Consider the following 24,154-nt stretch of genomic DNA (forward strand, 5'->3'; position numbering starts at 1 on the left):
GAAATTTGTAATTTTTTGGCTAAATTTAAAAAACATAAAAAAATCAGGGCCAATTTTAACCCTTCGTGAACCTTCTCTTTTCATTTTTAAGGAGTAACCCTTACAAATTTTGATGACGTCAAGGTTAGCATGACAAAACTATGTATATGAGCTGATAGACAAACAGTTTCAGACAATCAGAAGACGTGTTACATCCAAAATTAAATTATTTTAATTCTTCAAAAAACATTTTCACATTACATATGTTGTTACGCAATCGCAATCTTTAGTTGTTTTTGAAACAACAGGTAGTTCTCTTATATTTGATCCCTCAGTTTTAGTTTGTAACCCGGATTTGTTTTTTCTCTATCGATTTATGAATTTTAAACAGCGGTATACTACTGCTGCCTTTATTTTTTTTAGGGTGAAATATAGCGACAGCTATAGGCTTAAATCATAGAGTAACAGAAAGTTACAAACTTTTCTCGTCTCATGATAAGACATCATATGCAAGAAAATTACCTATGTGTATTTTAGTTCCGATCAAATGTCATTAATTCATGTTTGTTTTATTAGGTCTTTCCACTTTTTTGTGGAAAGACCTATTGTTTTTTTTCTGATTATTTTTTTTTTTTCTTCCGCCAAATTTTGTTCTTGCAATAAACATTTGTTTCGCAATTTGTCGCTTAGATATTTGGTATATGATATCGAACAGTTTTTGCTCTTTTGAAATTTACCCTGCGTAACCGAATACTTTTCTTTGTAGGAGTTATCTCCCAAAACACTGTTTTCCTTGTGTCCACAACTCCTTCGCAACTGTAAAAGATTACGACAAATTTATTTTATGAAATTGCTCGTTATATCCTTTGCATGATTTGTCCAAGTTCGACCGAAGCAATATGAACGCTCCATATGAGAGTTATTTCCCCTTATGCATTTAATATAAGTGATATGCATTTCTATCTTGTAAACCATAAGTGATAGAGACCTAGGATCTTTTGATTTGAGGTCCTTGGTCCAAAAAAATGAAAATAAGGTCATGGTCAAAGGTCAAGGTCATATTCTTATTTTTGAATTTGGCTTATTTTCACTTATTACCAAAAACCGTATAAGATAAAATCAAATTATTTAACCTAAATTGTTAGTTGCGACATGTCGTAACATGTAAATTTTTATCACAAGGGTACGTTGAACGTAAAAGCGAGTTTTCTCCCCTTTTGTATTTAAAAATACGCGTATGGTGATATAACTCAGTAACCAAATTTAATTAAGACCTATGGTCTTTTGATTTGAGGTCCTTGGTTTATGACCTTGAAATTGATCTCAAGGTCATAGCTTAATTTGATGTTCTAGATTTTGACCTTTGCTTTTACCTAATATGTATACATGATAAAGCCATGAGACTTTTGGCAAAAGGTATCAAACCATTTGACCTTGAAAAAAACAACCGGAAGTGACCCTGTTTAAACCGGAAGTAGCTATTTTTTGTACTTTATTAATATAAAAGTATATAGAACCAGATATTTTTGGAATCAGTGTCAAGTAAATATTCAAATATTATCGGAAGTATCATTTTTCAAACCGGAAGTAACAAATTATCTTCCTTATTTAAAAAATATTGTATAGAAACCATATATTTTTGGAATCAGCGTACAGTAAGCTATCATTTGAAGATTGAAATGACATTATAAACTTAATTTTACAACTTTCATATTAAAATAGATTGTTTTTGGTGGAAAGACCTTCAATTGTTCTCTGAACAATTGGTTTTTAATTATACATGTGTTGCACCTTGAAATTGAGTATTGAATTATTTAATATACGTGTTGAATTGCTATGTCCTATGCAATGTTTATGAACATGCATTATCTGTATTGTGTAACTTCTGCCAATCTAGACACACCTCTAGAGTCGCGTCTTCGTAAATGTTTTAATTTTTTAACAAGTAATGTAAACAAATGTTTTGAATTGGGATATATATAGAGAGCGAAGCTATCCTTAGCACTTTAGAAACTCAAACTTGTAAATAATTAATTTTATTGACATAACATTGTGTATGTGTTCTTTGTCACCGATCTATGTAAGAGTAACTTTTTTAGTGTTCGAAACAACATACAATGAACTCGAATCATATGCAAAGGTTATTACAATCTCTTTCTGTTCTCACTATGAGAAATACTTTTACAGTGTTTATGCCTGTTCTAAATAGGAGAAATACGGTTACAGTGTACTAGATTTTCGGTCGTCGAATGTGTCCTGCTCGAAGCATACGGGAAATATTTCAGAAAAAAACATCATCAACACAGCGCATACCAGTATTCATCCTTTTGATTTTGAGAATTTGTGTATCTTGAAGACTTCTGTAAGTTTTGTTTATCTTTCCTTTACATTAATGTCTAGTACGGCGGTGCTGATGCCCCTTTACCTGGGTAAGCTGGCGGAGGAGGAGGCTGTGGGTAACCAAATTGTCCCTGAGGAGGAGGAAGCTGCGTGTAACCAAACTGTCCCTGAGGAGGAGTAGGTTGTTGGTTCCCAAACTGTCCCTGAGGCTGTGAAAAACCAAATTGTCCCTGGGGAGGTGGGGGTTGTGGGTAACCAAACTGTCCCTGGGGAGGTGGGTATGCCATATTTTGTCCTAGTGGTGGTGGATAACTCATCCCGGATGGCTGATTTGAAAAGGATGGCACTGGAGCTGAAATACAAAACAAAAGTAGGAAATGAAAGACAATAATTTAAAATTTTACAAACTGAAAAAAAAACATACAAAAATAAAAATAAATAATAAAAAATAAAAATAAAAAGTGTTTTGACTACAAAACCTGGTTTGTATGATTATAATCATCTTTGTCTCTCAAAAATCTTTGTAGAAAAGACCATTATTCATACAAAAGATTGAAATGGTAAAGGCTGTTCTTTTACTTATAATTATACATTATTTTTTGTATTGTGACTTAGATAGTTGTATTATTGGCACTCATACCACATCTTCTTATTTATAATAATGGCGAGGATATATAGTAATATCAGAAAATAAATGCAAGAACTGTTTTTGCGTGCAATGTTTTGAAAATATCTAAAGAAATTAATATATCCAACTTCGGCATCAGCATTGGTCTAGTATACAAAGGATTGAATTAAGTATGCTGCGATTTAGTTATTGTATTACATACGTGGAGGCTGGACAGTAGTTATTCTTGTCGTCGGTTGTACAACGGTGCCTCTGTTCCCACTGGTCTTCATCTGCTTGCATACAGCCATAATGACAACAAAAACTATAACTCCAAAGATGATACAACCAATCACTATCCCAGGAATAGCACCAGTCGGACTGAAATGTACAAGTGTATGGTTACCAGTCTGATTAGAATTATATTTCTAGTTACTAATTTGGTTTTTTAAATGTACATAACTCGACGACTTTAATCTCCTCAGTTTTGATCATTTGAACAAATCTTTAGTTTGCAAGCTGATCATTTCAAAAAAAATATGTCAACTAACAGTGTTGATGTAAATGGACAGTAGATGTATCTGAACATTTTGAACATGTTTGCGCTCTTTTTGGTTTTCTTTATTTAGTGTAAAGCGATTTTGATGATAAGAGACAAAATTAGCATTTGATTCCTATGTTCGATATATAATCTATATCCAAAATATTAGTCGGCAGGCTTGGTTATAGGTGGCACGGTAGTATTTGCATTCCAGAATTTAGGTTGCTCTTTTGTGTACCCTACTTAGGTAAATATATCTAAACAGTGTGATTGGACAAAAAATACAGTATCAACTGAACATACTTTCCCAAACTGAGGGATGAATCAGGTGTAGAAAAATATGAAATAATTTTACATACAGATGAAAATGAATTTTTGAGAATTTTTTTAAATTTTGTATTCACTGCACCATAAAATACCTAAAAGTACTAGTGGCCTTAGGTTTTTAAAAATAGCAAAAAAAGTAAACGGTCATGATACATATTCAAATTCATTTCTGAATAGTAAAATGAAAGTACTTCAGTTAACTGTGAATGTAGAATTTTTTGCAGTGTTAGAAAGTGGTGAAAATTCTAAAAAGGCTATCATTATCCCTTATGGGCCAGGAAATACTACCGTGCCACCTATAGGGCACATGTTAAAACGCGGTAAAAGGCGATCCCATCAGGATATTATACTATCTGCGATGTGGGTCGGGAAACAAGCCAGCACTTGAGATCACAACGTTTTCTTTTAATGAGGTTCGTTTTGTCCAGCCTTTAGTTTTTTATGTACTGTTTGGGTACTGCTGTTTTTCTTTTCGTTGTTTTTCTGTGGGTTTTTTTCATGACATTATCAGTCTATTTCGATTTATGAGTTTAAATATACGGAAGCCGATAAGGGCCATTCAAAAAAAAAATGTTATGTCGTAATTACGACATAGCATGTCGTAATTTCGACATAACATGTCGTTATTACGACATCGCTATGTCGTAATTTCGACATAACATGTCGTTATAACGACATCGCTATGTCGTAATTTCGACATATCATGTCGTTATAACGACATCGCTATGTCGTAATTTCGACATATCATGTCGTAATAACGACATCACTATATCGTAATAACGACATCGCTATATATAAAAGAATATGTATTATGATTGCCAAGAGACTAAATGACACAGAAATTAACAACTATAGGTCATCCCATTTTCGCTAGCCAAGGGTTACGATCCACTCATCCTAATACCCCAATAATTAGAAAAGCCCCCCGATTAGTCAGCTATAAAAGAGGGAGGAAAGATACCAAAAGGAGAGTCCCCGAAATGCTGTGTAGCAGACAGTGTTATTAATTAATTATTAGCTCCCTTGGTAAAACTCCAAATTTCATATTTAATGTATTTCATTGTTAAATAATTTACATGAAGCTTAATAAGTATATATTTGTTAATTGCATAGCTTTTGCTATTTGAATTCATTGGTTAAAGAATTTTTATTTATATTGTAAAGTTTAATATTTGCATCGTCGCAAAATCTTTGGTTACCTTCTTTGGATACCATCAGTGAGAAACTTATATATTTTTAAAATCCAGTCTCAGAATTCTAAATTACCTGCCGTGGAAAGGCTGTACAGCCAGACAAGTTTGTAATAAAGAAATACGACGTGGAAATATATGAGGACTGACATTGCATGCCAAGCATTCCATCTCCCTATATAAGCGCAAACTACATGGCTTCTTGTAATAAGATTGAATTGAAGTATTGATAGCTCTATTTCTACTTTCAAACGTTGGGCACGACATTCCTACAACACGACGTTACACTTTAACATGCGGCGTCTAAGAGGGTTTTTGACTTCGTTTAATTTTTGCAAGTTTTATTCGGTTTTTTATATTGTTGGTTGATTCTGGTTCTGTTCGTTTTGTGATGTCATTTTATCAAAAATTACCTCGAGTTGTGGAAATCGATTTAATAATGTTTACCCTTTAAGTTATTTCAACTAAAAATGCAGTACTGTCGCAAGTAATGTAGGAAGGAAAGATGGGACGGAAGTACATGTATACGGTTTTCCATATTTTTGTTTTATCATAGGATGTTTAACTTTCAAGGTGCATATCATCTGTCATTGTAAAATTTCTATATCTTAATTCAACCAATACAAATATATCTGACACTCTGCAAGTAAATCGAACATTTTTATCCTTGGTTAAATTTGAATAGAATTGTATTTTCCCTGGCACATAAGTTGTCGAAATACACCCCTTCAATTACTTGAACCTTGGCTTGAGAATTATTTCCCAAGTCATCTATAGCGTTTAACTTCTGATATACATTCTAAAATATAGTAATCTACTCCTGGATCGTCCGCGAAAACGGCAAATATAATCCCGGGTTTTTATTAATTCGATGAAACGGTTTTCGTTGCCGTTTGGGATTCGTCTTTCAATTACCTCCATTTCATGCACAAGTTTATATTGACGAAAAGTTCCGGCTTCGCTAGTACAGGAATTATTTTCATCACGACCGTTATAACATGAATAGCAGGACAAATCGCGAAGTAAAACATTCCGTGAACTGGTATTAAGTCTTTTAATATTGGTGATTGCACCTTACTGAAGTGACGACTTTAAATGATCTATTTCGGAGTACTTCCGTAACATAAATTTCAAATCGCATTTTACATTTAGAGGACTGTCTTGGTGTCTCCAATTTGTCTTTGCAAAAGTTGGACGAAGTTCATGTAAAGGGATGTTTTCCCCATTTCCCAATTCTTTTAAATAAATCGTTAAAAGCTATAAACGATTAATAAAAATTGCAAAATTTAACCTGTGTCGAACCTATGTCCCAGGGCGGAGTCTATAGCAACATGCACTATTCTTTATTTTTCGGCAGCAATCATCAACCTCTTTTTCCAAATTTCATAACACGATATGTTTTAATTATCATGAACATTAATTGAAACTTTAGCACATGTAACGTCGGAAATTAGCGTCTTTAGGATTTTAGACGTTTTCAGACGTTTGGACAAATTGGCTACCGTTTTGTAATGTGTGGAAGCATTTTATTCCTTTAAGACCCAAATATGTAGGTAATAAGAAAAGAATCTTGGCATTTTTTACTCTTCGTGTATCTAACTTTTGTTTTTATCAATTATAAAAAATAGGCGTTAACTGCTTTGAAAAATGAAATATCAACTTGGACAAAATGGCTACCGTTTGAAAAACGACTGTGTAGAGAAGATTTTATTGAATCAGCAATATTTGAACTCACACGAGGCAAATATTTGTACTTTTGTTAGATATTATTATTGTCTTACTCTTTTTATTCATTTTCTGCTATATCTACTTATAAAATTCACTTTCAGTCGTTGAGTTAATGAAAAACGTCGTTGGACATTTTTCTTATTGCAGCTTAATATGCAGCCACCGAGTCAAATGAAATTTGGCAAAATAACGGCTTTAACGGCACAGAGAACCAACACATGTCGTTGTTCCTGCCAAGAATCAAGAAGATCAGAGAATAAGAAATAGGATCACTATACATAAGAGTTAAAACAGTTTTTCATAAATGTAACGTTGGACATTCGTTTTTTTCACATAGCTTTCTTATTTTAATCCTCAAATAAACTAGATATTACTAAGTATATGATCATGTAAAAACATAATTTAAAACATATACTGAATTTGTTACAATATTGTTTCGTGTTTTCTAACATTTTTATTTTTATTTTGTTTTGCGGATGAAATTTCGAAGATTCTGTTTTAAATCCTAGGCGTTGTAGGATCATCGTGCCCAACGTTTGAAAGTAGAAATAGAGCAATCAATACTTCAATTCAATCTTATTACAAAGAGCCTTGAAGTTTGCACTTATTTGTAGGAAGATGGATAGCTTGACTTGCCTTGGTAGGAATGAATGTTATTCCTAACATACACGGTCGATGTAATTGCATGGGATCTATAAAATATATAAGTTTCTCACTGAATCTATTCAAAGAAGGTAACCAAAGATTTTGCGACGATGCAAATATTAAACTTTACGATATAAATAAATATCTTTAACCAATGAATTCAAATAGCAAAGTCTATGCAATTAACAAATATGTACTTATTAAGCTTCATGTAAATTATTTAACAATGAAATACATTAAATATGAAATTTGGATTTTACCAAGGGAGCTAATAATTAATTAATAACACTGTTTGCCACACAGCATTTCGGGGGCTCTCCCTCTGGTATCTTTCCTCCCTCTTTTATAGATGACTATGTGGGGCTTTTCTAATTATTGGGGGCATTATGATGACCTATAGTTGTTAATTTCTGTGTCATTTAGTCTCTTGGCAATCATAATACATATTTATTTTATATATAGCGATGTCGTTATTACGACATGATATGTCGAAATTACGACATAGCGATGTCGTTATAACGACATGATATGTCGAAATTACGACATAGCGATGTCGTTATAACGACATGTTATGTCGAAATTACGACATAGCGATGTCGTAATAACGACATGTTATGTCGAAATTACGACATGCTATGTCGTAATTACGACATAAATTTTTTTTTTTGAATGGCCCTTATCGGCTTCCGTATAAATATCCCTTTGGTATCTTTTGTCTCTCTTTTAGATGCTGAGTCAAGACGTTTTACATTTTTCGTTATAAAAAAAATCATTTTGTCATGAAAAATGTTCTTCGTTACCAAAAGTTCTCAAGTTTCGTATCCCATGTAATTGTACAGTAATTATTCGGAAAAATGGAATATTTTTATAACTAAAATGATATACTCACAATTCATATTCGCAATATCTGTAGGAGTAGTAGTAGCTGTAAGAACAGTAACTGGCTGTGACTGGTATAACTAAATACGAATATAAAACATAATTATAATAATGATAAAGTAGCCGGCTGTGACTAGTATAACTATAAACGAATAAAGCATAACCATAATATTGATAAAGTAACCGGCTGTAACCAGTGTAACTATAAGCGAATATAAAACAGAACCATAATCATGACAAAGGAACCAGATATATACGAAAATAGAACATAATCATAATTTTATTAAAGTAGCTTGCTATATACGAATATGAAACACAATGATAATCTTGACAAAGTAGCTAACTACTAGTATATATACGAATATAAAACAGAATCACAAGCATGATAAAAAGGTGGATGTGACTAATGTAACTATAAACGAATAAAACATAATCATAATCATGATAAAGTAGTCGTATGTAACTGGTATAACTATATACGAATATCAAAATTAATCATAAACATGATAAAGAAGCCGACTATGACTGATATAACTATAAACGAATAAAACATAATCAAAATCATAATTATGATAAAGGAGCCGGCTGTGACTAGGACAACTATAAACGAATATTTAACAGAATCATAATAATAATAAGAAGAAGCTGTCTGTGACTGGTATAACTTACTATAAACGAATTGAACTTAATCATAATCATGATAAAAGTAGCTTGCTCTGGTTGATAATAATATTCTACATTGTCCGAACATTTGACTGGTAGAACTACACAAAACCTGGTTCATTAAATATAGATATATTGATTGGTTATTATTTGCTAACTATCAACCGCAAACACTTCATGCAAATCTTTATATCAAATATAATTCAAATAAATATATAGTCATGGCTTTTTGACATTGTTCTACGTCTTTTTTTTATTAGTATAGTATTTATGATTTTTAATTTTAGTTTCTTGTGTATAATTCGGAGTATAGTATGAAGTCCATTATAATGATTATTACTGAACTAGTATAGATATTTGTTTAGGGGCCAGCTGAGGACGTCTCCGGGTGCGGGAGATTCTTGCTGCATTAAAGACCTATTGGTGACCTTCTGCTGTTGTCTGTTCTATGGTCGGGTTGTTGTCTCTTTGACACATTCCCCATTCCCATTCTCAATTTTATATTGTGTCATATATCATACTTATTCGTTCATTGTATGTTTGTGTGTTTTTGTTAAGCCAGTTCTTTTGATAGCTTTACAAGTTTAGTCTTAGATGCATGATTTTTTTATTAGTTGTTAGTGGCTTTGAACTAGCTGTCAGATAACAGCGAGTACTCTCAGATCAGTCCATAGCCTCTTTTTGTGTCGGGATGTATAAGTACCCGGTCACGTCCACTTGTCATTTTTGTCCATCTAATGAGTTAAGCCTTTTCCAACTGATTTTTATAGTTCGTTCTTATGTTGTACTGTTATACCACGGTCCCAGGTTAGGGGAGGGTTGGGATCCCGCTAACATGTTTAACCCCGCCACATTATTTATGTATGTGCCTGTGACGTCCCAAGTCGAAAGCCTGTAATTCAGTGGTTGTCGTTTGTTTATGTGTTACATAATTGTTTTTCGTTCATTTTTTACATAAATAAGGCCGTTAGTTTTCTCGTTTGAATTGTAATACATTGTCTTATCGGGGCATTTTATAGCTGACTATGCGGTATTGGCATTGCTCATTGTTGAAGGCCGTACGGTGACCTATAGTTGTTAATGTCAGTGTCATTTTGGTCTTTTGTGGATAGTTGTCTCATTGGCAATCATACCACATCTTCTTTTTATATTTACAGCTTGCTGACAGCTAGTTCTAATCCAATAACAACTAAATGGGAAAAATCATGTGTCTTAGACTAAAAGACATGCAATGCTTCAAGTTACATCCTGTGCCGTATGATGCAACGATTTCAGATATTCTTTCTTACATCCGATTTCAATAAGTGTGTAGCTAAAGGTAGTATTTTTGGTTAGCTTTCTTGCTATTTGAACCATGAAGTCATTATTAAATAAGGTAAACTACCCTCCTTTTTGAGTAGACTAGTCTGACAGATAACCAATCTATATGTCTGTATGACTAGACTACTTCGGAAGGAGGGAAGTATTTCTTATCCAATAATGACTTCACGGTTAAGCTAGCAAGCAAGCTAACCAAAGATATTAGCTTTACCTACACGCTCAATGATACCGGCTGTAAAGAATTTCGTTAAGTTTATTTCCCTCGAGTTATTTACCTTCACATTTTTGACATTCTTATAGTTTACAATACAGTACATAGGCTGATCCAGGTGGCCCTTCCGTGGGAACAAATGGTTGATTATATAGGGAATCTTAAGCATGACTGAACCCCTCCCCCCTCCCCCCTCCTTTTTTTTTTTGTCAGTCAGCGGGCACCCCTTATGAAACGTTCTGGATCCACCACTGCAGTATAAAGCAAATATTAGTTCCACATATATACCACTGAACATACTATCGATAACCACCCTGTCTAAGATATTTACGCCAGAGTTTGTCATGAGCAGAATTGTAATATTGATAAACATATCACTGGAGTTTTAAAAACTTCAGCCGAAAAGAAATATTATAAGACACAGGATTGTAAATTACAAGTTGTCTCCCTTAGACCTGTTTTAATATTGACTTAACATTGTAAAGAAGTGATTGGACGAATTCAGTCCTCATTTCGCTGACAAGATAATGTTTTGTGACAAAGACTGTCAGTTTTTGTGTTATAGTACTAATATTAATTTTTGTTAATTGAATATACAAATAAAACAGGACAAGAAAACACTAACGAGGGCGAACTCAGGTACTCCGGAAGGAGGAGAAGTTTCTCCTCTGCTGGTTACACCCGTAATGTTGAGAGTGGCAAGTAAAAATGGGTGCTCGTGACATTGTATTCGATGATGTCTCATTTAAGAAAACCGATGAATGGTTTAGGGCTCTTGCCGTTTGAACAAATCACTTTTCCTCGCTCTCAAATAGTCAATAAGTAACATTAACGGTCAACCAACCGTGTTTCCAAAATGAGAACATTCTTCTTTTTACGGAAAATTGAGTTTAGTATAGTCTTTCAAAAAAATTCCAGATAGTGTGAAATTTTGTAACCTCTATTAAACCTCATAGATTAACATTCCAAGTGTAACATACATTGGCAAAGTGGTAATAAAGGGGAAATGGTATCACTGTGGTTGTATGTGTCAAACAAAATTAGATAAGAAAATTATTTGAATATAAATTTGAATGAAATTATTTACCTTCATTTAGTAGACAGAGTGCTAAAAAAAGTATCCATATAAAATCAACCATTTTTTTACACGTATGGCAAAAATTCACGGTGGTCAAGCTCAACATATATTTCAATGTTTTGTTTTGTACATAAAATTATATAATTTATATTTACTATGCAAGATTATACATGTCCAAGATTAATTGAAAACCAGACCATCGAACTTATTCTGAGACACAATTAAATTCAAAGGATTTAATGTTATCATAATTTCATTTATTATAAAAAGTTCATTAATTATGGCTATTGTAAGACTTAATTATATAATACTTTGTCACATGTTAATCAATCTAATTTGGAATGTCAAAAAATCGCTTGCATAATTCAAATTTTTTAATTGGAACTTATTTGACATCAGATTCTCATTGCAAATAATTAATGCACATCAATAAAAAATGAATATAAACGTTAGTCTCCTTACAGTGGGTCGACTAAAATACATAATATGGGAAATCTCAAAATGGAAACGTGAAAAAGACGGAATATTGGACTATTAGTTTTGACAGGATTCTTTACCGTGCACTTTCCCTTAAAGATGCTTCCGAGTTGCCGTCCCGTTTTGACCGTAACAGGACGGTACATGAATGCGCATATGGCTCAACAGAAAATAAAACATGCATATTCCGAAGAGGGAAATTTCGGGAATCAGATGTCACTGTTTTAAAAATTAAAATATGTCCTGCTATTCTGAAATATGGTAGCAACTATATAATATTCAGATATATGAAATGAGCAAAATAAGGAATTCCTTCAATTTTAACAATTTTAAAGTCATCCTTTAACAGAATCGTTTCAATGGTGTTACTAATATTAAAACATTAAGTTATTAAAATAACACTTTTAAATACTAAAAAAACTATTCCAATTTGTTGATAAGGTTTAAATTACTACGTATTGTCGTTATTTTTATAGGCATGGCTTCTTTTTGAACATAAATTGCTGAATAGATTGTTGTAAAACTTCGTATACATCCTAACAATCTTTCATTTTGTAATTAAAGTCATATGAAACGAATGACTGGTGAAAAATGATGTGTATACATTTCTTGAACGAATAAAATTGTGAATGGAAATGGGAAATGTGTCAAAGCTACTACAACCCGACCATAGAGGAGACAACAGCCGAAGGCAACCAATGGGTCTTCAATGTAGCGAGAAACTTCCGCACCAGGAGGCGTCCTTCAGCTGGCCCCTAAACAAATATGTATACTATATCAGTGATAATGGACGTCATACTAAACTCCGACTTGGGATAGGCGGGAAATTGCGGCGGGTTAACAATACGCATATATATATATATCATAAACCATATCTTCTGTTTTATAATTTTTAAGCATCCATATCACAGGCACTTGTTTCTATCCATACGAAGGTCGACTATCCATATAAATAGAAGAAGGTGGCTAACGAAATTTTTTTTAGGTCACGACAGTCTCCGCTTGGGACGCTTTTTCTACCCTTCAACTTAATGCTAAAAATCCCTACCTTATATGAATCGATTCAGTAAATATTTTCCTTTAACACTAAACTAATTTCATAATCCCCACAGTGTTCCTCTTCACGGTAATCTACTCTCAATTCACTAAACCATGTCCAAAAGTTCAACTACCATCTTTCCAATGTATCTACTTCCGGTTGACATCGCAGTAAATTTATTTTGTTTTCATTGACTCAGTTTCTTTCCCCTAATTCTGATACGTTTTTTACCTCCAAAATAAAAGATCGATGAAATTCTTTAGAGTTACCATATACATTCGGAATTCTCTAGTATTATCGAATTCATTCAAATTAGTTTCTGACTTTCTGATTTTTTTAATAACAACAATAAATGTACTTATTTCGGTGAAATTTCATCTTTAAAAATATATTGATAATGAAAATAATAAACTGGTAATTTTACAGAATCATTTCGTTTTTAAAAAGATAGCATTCTGCCCACAACCGGAAGTAGATACATTAGAAAGATGGTAGTTGAACTTTTGGACATGGTTTAGTGAATTGAGAGTAGATTACCGTGAAGAGGAACACTGTGGGGATTATGAAATTAGTTTAGTGTTAAAGGAAAATATTCACTGAATCGATTCATATAAGGTAGGGATTTTTAGCATTAAGTTGAAGGGTAGAAAAAGCGTCCCAAGCGGAGACTGTCGTGACCTAAAAAAAAATTCGTTAGCCACCTTCTTCTATTTATATGGATAGTCGACCTTCCTATGGATAGAAACAAGTGCCTGTGATCCATATCGTATAATCGTCATATTTTTTTCTTTCGATCTGTTATGATGTGAACATATGGCAGCTAATTAATTGTCGTGTTTGAAGCCGTAGTTTACCGATGGTCACCGTATAGTAAACAATTAACAAAGAAGCATTGATTTTGATTACGTGTATAATATGTACACTAAAATAAAAGTTTATTTCAGTGACAGATCCATGCATACTGCGGTGACCGGTTGAAGGTGAAGGTCACACTGAGTTCACTGCAAACGGAAATAATATCGGCGAATTGTTTACTGGAAACAAACAATCGAAATAAAGTATTTTTTCTAAATTTTAATAAATTATAGAATTTTTCTAGAGAAAATAGTATATTTGCAAAAGTTTTATAATAAAAACAAGTCTTTTAGGTTTACTACTTATAAAAAAACATATACATCGGGTTTTTTTAATTAAAAGTTTCAAATGACTTTAACAAAATTATTTTCATTAACTTGTTTATATTATTGTAACTGGTGGATTTTTGCTCAAGGTTATTATTGCTTTTCTGAAATTGTATAACATTTGACAGCGATATAATACAGGTACTTTAATTGTTCATTCATTCTTTTTTTGTTTTTTTTTTATTCACATTGTATCATCGATTAAATTTATTCGTTCAGTGTATGTTTACTTGTGTTAATATGTCGTTAATTGAATAAATATTTTATAGTGTGTCTTTTTATTTTGTGTTGATACATTATTGTTTAAGGGTGAAGGTTTGTACCTATTTAAACGTTTAACCCCGCTGCAATTGTTTGTACCTGTCCTAAGTCAGGAATCTGATGTTCATAAGTTGTCGTGTGTTGATGTGGTTCATTAGTGTTTCCCGTTTTTATATAGATTAGTCAGAAATCTGATGAACAGTAAATGTCGTTTTTTTATGTAATTTATACGTGTTTCTCGTTTCTCGTTTTTTATATAGATTAGACCGTTGTTTTTGGAATTTCCCGTTTGAATAGTTTTACACTAGTAATTTTGGGGCCCTTTATAGCTTGCTGTGTGAGCCAAGGGTTCGTGTTGAAGACCATACTTTGACCTATAATGGTTTATTTTTATAAATTGTGACTTGGATGGAGCGTTGTCTCATTGGCACTCATACCACATCCTCTGATATCTAATCAAAACTGAACACGGTCATATGAATTTGTGTTTTGTGTTTTATCTTTAATTTTTATGCCCCATTTATGGGCGTTATGTTTTCTGGTCTGTCCGTCCGTTCGTCCGTCCGTTTTTTTGTTCGTTCGTTCATCAGTGCGTCCGTCTGTTCGTTCGTTCGTCCGTCTGTCTGTCCTGCTTCAGGTTAGAGTTTTTGGTCGAGGAAGTTTTTAATGAAGTTGGAGTCCAATCAACTTGAAACTTAGTAAACATGTTCCCTATGCTATGATCTTTCCAATTTTAATGGCAAATTAGAGATTTTACCCCATTTTCACGGTCCACTGAACATAGAAAATTATAGTGCGGATGGGGCATCCGGGTACTTGGGACACATTCTTGTTTTGTACTAATATCATTCTATCATATACCTAAATGTGTCTATGGTTCTGAACCCATCTTAAATCTTGAGTCAGATAAATGTATCAGTGTTTTATGTATACTTTGAAATTATATGTTACACATTTTCTTAAGGGTTGTATACCTCTTGCATGTTAACCAGAACTGCACAACCTGCAAGTATTAGCCACCTTTTCAGATGTTTATATTTAGATATGTTAAAAAAGGATGTTTTTTTTATATTTGTATGCTGGTGTCTAACGCCATATTGCGGACTAGCAGAGTAAATAACAGTTTCAAAGTCTAATGGTTTAGACAAAAAACCACTCATCAATGATACCAGGCTTATAATTTGGCACACACAAAGCGACATAAGGCTCAAAAGAAGATCTCCAATCTAAATAGTTGAGAGGTCAAATCCCAGATGTGATCAAACAGAGGACTGCATGCATTAACTGCATGCTATCACGAGACTAGCAAGATAGTTTGTAAAATATTTTAAATTGATATCATTTAATGGCCATGAATGTGGCTTCTAAAACCAATTGTCCTGTTCCAAAATGGATGTATATGTCGTGTACAAGTTGCGATTTTGTACAGGTTATAACATGTACAAAAATATTGTACATGTTATAACTTGTATAATGCAAAAATACAAGTTATAACATGTACAAAAGTATCTCATACATGTTATAACCTGTACAAAATATTGCTTAAAAATGGTTTTAACTTGTACAAAATCGAAAAATTAGGATATTTTTCTATTATCGCAACAGATGATATTGACCTCAACAACATTTTCGTAACTTTTTTATTATTCCTTCATGTTAGTGTATTTTGTCCTTTTTTGATACAGTTAATGTCCAGGGGTCGGTATTACGAAGCATTCCTAAGACCTGTCATAAGATATATGCTCTTATGACTATCTATGGACATATGTTATTTGATGAATTATAATTGTGAGTGTCCACTTTGTAGCAATAGTAAATTACTTTCATTCTAGTTGACACTAAAAGACATAAGAGGATAGCCAGAATAGATGTGTCTAAAAATAAAATTGGAAATTGAAACGGGGTATGTGTCTAAAAGACAACAACCCTTCCATGGAGCAGACAACATCCAAAGGCCACAAATACATGCTTTCAAAGTAGAGGATATATATTTAAAACATCAAAATGACATTCGCCTCATGCAATGATCTTATAGTTTATAAACAAAAATTGAGTTATAAATTTACATAAGTCATGCTGAAGGCCAAAAATATTGAAGAGTAGATCCAAAGATATTGATAATGAAGCGTGGTCGGATGAAAACGAGTTCCTCTCTCTCTTGCTTTTACAGGGTAAGCATATAAGACATTGTTTTAGTCTTTGCATGCTATAAAAATGAGAGGCAAGAGTATTTCCTAAAATTATTAGGCATCGTTCTTAAATTTTTTGGAAGAATTTAGTTACTAGTATCTAATGTAATTGTCATTGAGGAATGCAAGCTTTTAGTAAATAGTTTCACACTTATTTAAGCCATAGTGGATATAAAATATACAATTATATGAAAACACATTTTGCCAACATAAGTCATGAAACATATATTTCTGAAACTTTTTGATCATTGTCCTCTACAGAAAAAGACACGTTCTGGCATATTTATTGTTGTTCTTTATGCATGTTATGCATTGGTGAATTTAAATGTATATTTTACTTCATTAAGATTTATTTTAAATTTTGTACAAGTTAAAACCATTTTTAAGCAATATTTTGTACAGGTTATAACATGTATGAGGTACTTTTGTACATGTTATAACTTGTATTTTTGCATTATACAAGTTATAACATGTACAATATTTTTGTACATGTTATAACCTGTACAAAATCGCAACTTGTACACGACATATACATAGAGGTCAACGAATGGCACTAATTAGTGTCCCTCTCGAGCCACTATATGAATTATATTTCATGGGGAATCTTTTGAGAAAGATGTTTCTATACAAACCTATTGTATTTTGTTTTTGTATATTTTTTTTTGTTGTTGTTGTTGCTTGTTATAGTACAAATATAGTGGCAATCACATCATAATAAGTATTAGATACAATACAAAGGTAACAAAGAAACAGGCCGGAAACAACCGTTGCCGGATAGTTTTTCTGCACGAGTAGTCAGGTCAAGGTCCGAGGCGCTAGCCGAGGACCTTGACCTGACTACAAGTGCAGAAAAACTATACGGCAGGTTGTTTCCGGCCTGTTTTTTGTTACTTTTGTTTTGTATCTGACTTGTACGACATTTCAAGGTAGAAGTATTGTATGTTTTGCAAGACTGAACATTTGAGAAACTTAAATGGCCACAAATCAGTAAATGTAAGTTATAGAATAAACACATTTGTATTTCATTTTCCTTCAACGGGAGTTTATTTTTCTAGAAAAAAAATTAGGAATCTAATAATTTGATAAAAACAAAAGAACCATTTCAAGTATAAGATTAATGTTATCAAGTTTGAGACTTTTTTAAAATGCAACTTCGTTGAAATGTAATATATTAAAGAAATATTTTAGTGGTAAGTAAGCTAACGTTTAATTTTTTGGGTGAAACAGAAAGTGAGAAGGGGCCTTAATTGATTTGAAACAAACAGGCTGTGATCTTTACTTTGATGAAAAAATTGCCGGATGTGCCATTTCATTTCCCCATTCCCCCTTTAAACATTTCGTGAAAATTGCACGTTTGCTGTCAAATACATGAATTTAATATTCAGTGGGGGGGAGGGGGTGCCGGGGGTTGGAATCCCATTTTTTGGACGATCAATGCATTTGAATGTGGACAAATAGTTGAAACCCCCTTATTTCCTGGGTTGGGAACCCCTTTCTTAAAATGACTGGATCCGCCCCTGATAGATTTGAATTCAACTTATAATTAAATTCAATAACAATATAAATGTATCAAAAGAATGAATTTTTTACTTCATTGGTGAGTGAAAGGTTATGAAAAAAAAGGATTTTGTTTGTTATTGTATATATTAAGACAAATACTTTAAAAAAAATAAAATCATGCTCGGTCTCTGCAAGTGTTGATCGCGATTAATTAAACACGTGTTACTATATGACCAATCGCAGCCAACCCTCCAAAATTAAGGCCTCACATAAGTTGAATGTTTTTCTTCAAGATTTGCTGCTCATTTGGACATGTATTACACGAACACGTTTTATTTATAGGATCAATCGTGCATTGGTGAGTTGATAGGGATTTTATCTTTTGATGAGATTTGATTTTTATTTACATATTTCCTGTCTTTTTTAATTGAAATATAAACGTCGGTATCATCATTTCTTCACTTTCAGCAATTATCCAAAATTACTATTCATGTCCATGCTCCATAAAAAGGGGGAGGGGTATGTACTTTTCTGAATATATAAACTATTTACCTTTTCAACACCATCACCCAATATATATATACATTTAACTTCAAAAAGGGGGGGTATGTTTTTCTCCTAATAAAAAAAGATATTTTGATCCCAAATTTTATGAGAAAAAAATTACTATGGTCAACCAGATAACAAATTAATGATCTGCATGATTCCTGATTTTCGATATATATATATATCGAAAATCAGGAATCATGCAGATCATTAATTTATTTAAATATCTTTTTTTATTAGGAGAAAAACATACTCCCCCCCCCTTTTTTTGAAGTTAACTGTACCAATCTTTAAGTATACTGAAATGAATGGTATTTTACTGAAAATGTTTAAAACAAAATATTGATGATAACGTAAATATTTTATTGAAAAAAAAGACAGGAAATATGTCTGTGAACCAAAACGTTCAAATCTAATTGAAAGTTAAAGTGCCCATGAACTCATTGTTCATGCGCGAGTGATTCTATTCATAAAAAGTGTCCGTGTAACAACTAAAAAGAGTCCGTGTATCGTCTAAAAAGAGTCCGTGTATCGTCTAAAAAGAGTCCGTGTAACACCCGTTAATGTACTGTTTTTCTATAGCTCTGCGGGGGGTAAAGTCGTACAACTGTGGATATTTGCAACAAAATTTGCAACGTAATGTACGGTAACTTGATATAACAACAACTTTAAAAATTGTCTTTTTATTTAAAAGCTGTAAAAGTATATTGCACAAGCATTGTAAAAAAAATATCAAAAATTCCCTTACTCTCTCTCTCTATCTATCTCCCACTCTTTCTCTCTCTCTCTCTCTTGATTTGATATTTTTGTATTATAATGTTCCTGAAAACTTCAAATAATATCATGTTCCAATTGAGTTTGTTACACAGTACTCGGTTGTTCAGTTGTTTGATGGATATTCCTGTTCTCTGTACGTCTGGTATACCGCGGTGGTTGACCTGTAATAGACGAATGCATTCTTTTATATATTAATCTTTCATTTATTTTTACTCTGTGGTGATGACTCTAAGAATTGTCCAAGTGTTGGCTAGCAAGAACACAGCGTTAGAGAAACATACATATATATAATTGAAGGTCATTTGTTCAATGTCATTTGGAAATATTTGTTCAGTGTCATTTGGAACATTTGTTCAATATCATTGTGAAAAGTTCAATGTCAGTGGGAATCATTTTTAAAATGTCATTGGGAAACATACAGATATATTCCATTGAAAGTCATTTGTTCATTCATGATCCTCAAATCGCCGGGTTGCACAGGATGTTTCTTTAACAACGGAGAATGGTATTTAATAGAACTTTATGATAATCTAAGTGGAAATAAAAAAAAGGGAAACGTGGATAATGTCCACTTTTGTAAAAATGTCTATACAAACCCTTAATGAAAGCTACACAAAATAAATAGGTTTGGGTGGGAATTTCAAAAGACCTGGGTTACTTGAAAACAAAATTCGATACCACCTTTTGGTGAAAATAGTTTTAAAATATGTATTATATAAGATTCAAATGACACGAAATTTATTTTGTAGGTTTTAAGAATTTCGATATTTCTTAGATTCAGATTAATTATCTTCAAAATGTAAGTATATTCCTTTACCCTTTCAGCCAGTTTTTTTCTGTGAAAAAAATAACGAAATTGTATATAATTTTGGTTGCCATGAATACGATTCAAATAGTCAACCTTTATTGGAATAATTTGAAATTTGCCGTCACCTGAGCGTCCTAATGGATTAGTTGATACTGCTGTATTATGAATCAGATAGTCATCATTATCCAACATCCGTATATGTGAACAAGCAAGGAGAATAACAATGGTGATCAAAATGATTGCCACTATTCCACCAATTACCATGCCAACAATGGTCCCTGCATCGCTAAAATGAGAAATCAGATGTAAAAATCAAAGTTTAAAGCTTTGTTAAAAGGTATGGAGTGCTTCGCAGTATAATAAATTAATTCAACATGAAACAAAAATTATTGATCGGGACTTGAATACCCATACTGTAATTGTCTTCCGTATTTATATATATTATATATATATGTTGTGTACAAGATGTAAGTTTGTACAAATTATAATTTGTACAGGGTTTTTGTACAAGTTATAAGTTTTGTTACACCTACCTTCTTGCAACAGGTGTTACAGGTTTAACTTATAAAATGTACCAGTGTAATGTTTTAAATTCAAATAAATATACGTCAACCTAACATTTAGTGCTATTCGCCTTGCCTTTAAACTGGAAATGAGGATACCTGAATGGTTTAAATTCTAATTTTCTTTTTTTCCTTATACCGTATTCATATCTATACAAAATCTTTATGAGGTCTTATAATGATTTTGTATCAATGCTCATATATATAGAATATTCACAATTACATATATCTAATTAAAGCCAATTGAGGACCTTATCCACGTCATAAGGTGTAATGCCATTTATTTGAACTTGTCAGAAAAAAACATACTTGTAGTACATATTTAAAAGAAAATAGTTCCTACGCATGCATGAAACTTTAAAAACATGCAAAATATTTTGAATGTTTTTGTATTAAATGAAAGGTGAATGATTGGTGATAATTAAGAACATTTTTTGACATTTTTATCAATAACAATAAAGCATGAAATTAAAATAGGAGGCTAAAATGTGCCTGTTTGTTAGATCTGAAGTACCTGTCTTGGTACATCCGAAGTTCCTGGAACCTTTTCCGTCTTGGCTATGCAATTAAAGGTATGTTGATTTTTTCAGTATAAGACAACTATGAGTTGTTTCTTTGACATGCAATGATTGGCACTTAATTTGACATAATACAAAATAGCTGTGCCTACTTGAATTGATGAATTTAACATTAAAAGCATTAGTGTTGTACTTCCATAACTAAGGCATTCAGTAAGAACCGATCTTTTAAGTAATATTTTAAAAATGGCTGGAAAACTGATTGAAACTATTTTTTTCGCATCGTGATGCCCAGGAAAAGTGGAGTCAAGAAAGAACTTATCCTCGAAAAACAAATAGGATCGCAAAACTGCTTACCTACATGTGTGTGTGTGTTGATGTGAGCGATATATTAGCTAACATGTTAAATTTAAATAGGATACAATGATTCTTAGCTCTCGCAAAACTTTCAGCGGTTAGGAAAATTCATTAAGTTTTGTAGTAAATTCTTTCCGCGCTTCATACAAAATGTGCTTTTACGTCCTCGCTTAAATTGCAAATAGAAACATTGAGTTTTTTATTGCACTAGTGTTGCATCATATCAAGCTTGCTGTATGTATTGTATGATTGATATTATTTTATAAAAACTCGGTGCTTCATTAGATAATGGTATTTTTTAATGCCTGGCCATATTGTTTTCACTTACGGATCGCAAAAGTTTAGTTCTGCTGTAGAATTGCTGCATAGTCCAGCTACACTTTTCACTAAAAAGATATAAAGATATGAAGTCATTAACATTATCAATTATAATCATCTTATTTTGTAAATGCTTTCTTGATTGACTGCTTCAAAATGATTTAAGAATCTTGAATTCACTTTTTTTCACAGCTTTATAATTGTGTTTTCAGGCATTTCGAATCGATGTTCGGCACTGGATATGTTATATCGTTAAAAAAAATCCATTTATAATTGTACCATAGACTTTTAGATTTGAAGTCCAACAAGTTCGGTTAAAGAAGAGAATAACAAAGAAAATGAATGACGAGAATAACAAATAAAACGACAATACTTCAGATAGCCTCCATTTGGAAAGGAAACAACCACACGTGTCTGGGTTGCCATTTGAGTGTTTTTTGTAAATTGTCTTTTTTTTTCTTTCTTATTTTCTTTATCAAATCTCGTATCTTTATAATCTTATAATAAGTCAGAGTGGATAATTCGTAATGCTCTATATTTTTGTGTAAAACCGAGAGAATAGTGACGTTAGGAACGTTTACAATAATATTATTTCAAAAAGTGCTTTATAAATATGAACTATTGAGTGTCATTTTAAAGTACAGCCTGTGGACAGTAGAGTAACGACCTGTGTACTACATGTCAGAAATATGCATATGGTTGGTCAAAACCTGTTTACCAGGTACAAGTCCAGCCACAGTGACTGATAATCTAATAATTGATTCAAATTCTAGATAGTGTAAACCTTGTAAGAATCATAAACGGGAAAATGATCATTATTGTCACCCCATCGATTTCACCATTCGATGGCAGTGAAAAGTGCGAAAGATAATACATGTTTTTTACACTCAACTACAAAAGAAGCAATTATCGCTATTTTACTAGTTTAGCCGGAGGATAATAATCCGATTATTATTGCATAATAATGGACAATAAAGATATATTTTATCACAATCTTTTATAACGTTTCAAGATCATTAACTTTAAAAGAATGTATAAATGTATTGTAAACTTTTGCTTTGGCGGTATTCCCCTCGCTTTCAACCTGTACACTAGTTATATGTTTGTATATTTTGTATGCGGTGTTGCGTTTAAAGCAGCCACAGTGCCAATTAATTAAAAGACCAAAATGTAATAGACCAAAAATTAATAGACCAACAAACTTTAATGTAAATAAAATCCATCGGAATTAACCTCGTTTGGTAGAACACGTTAGATATGCGGAAATAAGTTGCTAAATTAAAAAAATATTGTTGTGGAATAAAAAAAATGTTTAATTTTTAGTTTTCGAGGGCACTGAACTATTGCACATTTGACCTTTATCAGTAAAACATATTAGATATATGAGTTGACAAAAAGTCGATATATTTCGATTTTAATAAAATGCGCTTTAATTCTGGATGGAGTCAAGACATTATTTGTAAGACTGCTTAGCACCAAGGATTAATTCGTATAGTTAATTACTACACAAACCCTTATAAGCACCAAGCCGCAAATATTACCATTGCTATAACATTTGTGTTGCACATGAATGATAAATGTTAAAAAAAAACCGCAATACAATGAACATCATAAAATAGTCAACTTTGTCAAGTCTTTCCTCACCATTATTACAATATTTGACATTAGACAAACTCACCGAGTCGCTTTAAAAAGACTTTCGGAAATGCTTTATTATGGGTTTTTATTCTTTTCTCCAAAGAAAATAAATATATACCGATATGTGTACCATCGAAAGTTCTTTTTTTTTACTATAGTAATTTTTCAATCAAATTCTTTTTTTGAATTATCTTCGTAAATTAATTAAGTTTAATATACTCTTAAATAAAGATTACATAGACCATACATAATAGAGTGTCTTACCGTTTGCCAGAATAACACATGAGCACACATACACAATTAGTATCATTTTAACATTTTATTTTAAACCTCATACATGTACATGTATAGTGTATACTAATGTTCTAGGTATTGAGTACATGTATGTAAATATTGACTTATATATTTTAATGGATGAATTATTTAGAAATGACAAATAAAAAAATCTTTTTCATTGGGCGGTTTCACAGTCCA

General features: G+C 32.3%; 2 protein-coding genes across 3 annotated transcripts; both read right to left on the reverse strand.

Moving 5' to 3' along the window:
* Positions 1–1,999: 1,999 nt before the first annotated feature.
* On the reverse strand, positions 2,000–11,608 carry LOC143072016 (uncharacterized). 2 transcript variants are annotated; one of them, XM_076246893.1, is made up of 5 exons: positions 11,518–11,608; positions 8,247–8,316; positions 3,150–3,307; positions 2,528–2,671; positions 2,000–2,464 (listed from the first exon to the last, which is right to left on the reverse strand). In XM_076246893.1, exons 1-5 carry the CDS (start codon positions 11,567–11,569, stop codon positions 2,376–2,378), a joined length of 513 nt encoding a protein of 170 aa, XP_076103008.1. In that variant the 5' UTR covers positions 11,570–11,608; the 3' UTR covers positions 2,000–2,375. The 2 variants fall into 2 exon arrangements, with proteins under 2 accessions (XP_076103008.1, XP_076102936.1); XM_076246821.1 differs by having other exon boundaries at positions 2,000–2,671.
* A 7,824-nt stretch (positions 11,609–19,432) lies between these two features.
* Positions 19,433–24,005, reverse strand: LOC143072152 (uncharacterized). Its single transcript, XM_076247002.1, has 4 exons — positions 23,945–24,005; positions 22,053–22,110; positions 20,412–20,572; positions 19,433–19,639 (listed from the first exon to the last, which is right to left on the reverse strand). The coding sequence occupies exons 1-4, from the start codon at positions 23,988–23,990 to the stop codon at positions 19,563–19,565; spliced, it is 342 nt and encodes a 113-aa protein (XP_076103117.1). The 5' UTR covers positions 23,991–24,005; the 3' UTR covers positions 19,433–19,562.
* Between the last annotated feature and the right edge of the window lie 149 nt (positions 24,006–24,154).

Source organism: Mytilus galloprovincialis, chromosome 1, assembly GCF_965363235.1.
Source record: "Mytilus galloprovincialis chromosome 1, xbMytGall1.hap1.1, whole genome shotgun sequence".
NCBI lineage: Eukaryota > Metazoa > Mollusca > Bivalvia > Mytilida > Mytilidae > Mytilus > Mytilus galloprovincialis.

Coding starts and splice junctions, on each gene's coding strand:
- LOC143072016 (XM_076246821.1), bottom strand. CDS start 11,569: ATGGTTGATTTTATATGGATACTTTTTTTAGCACTCTGTCTACTAAAT. Junction 8,317..11,517: donor ACTCTGTCTACTAAATGAAG/GTAAATAATTTC, acceptor ATTCGTATTTAG/TTATACCAGTCACAGCCAGT. Junction 2,672..3,149: donor AACTACTGTCCAGCCTCCAC/GTATGTAATACA, acceptor TTTGTATTTCAG/CTCCAGTGCCATCCTTTTCA.
- LOC143072152 (XM_076247002.1), bottom strand. CDS start 23,990: ATGATACTAATTGTGTATGTGTGCTCATGTGTTATTCTGGCAAACG. Junction 20,573..22,052: donor GAACTAAACTTTTGCGATCC/GTAAGTGAAAAC, acceptor TTCTCATTTTAG/CGATGCAGGGACCATTGTTG. Junction 19,640..20,411: donor TAATCCATTAGGACGCTCAG/GTGACGGCAAAT, acceptor CGTCTATTACAG/GTCAACCACCGCGGTATACC.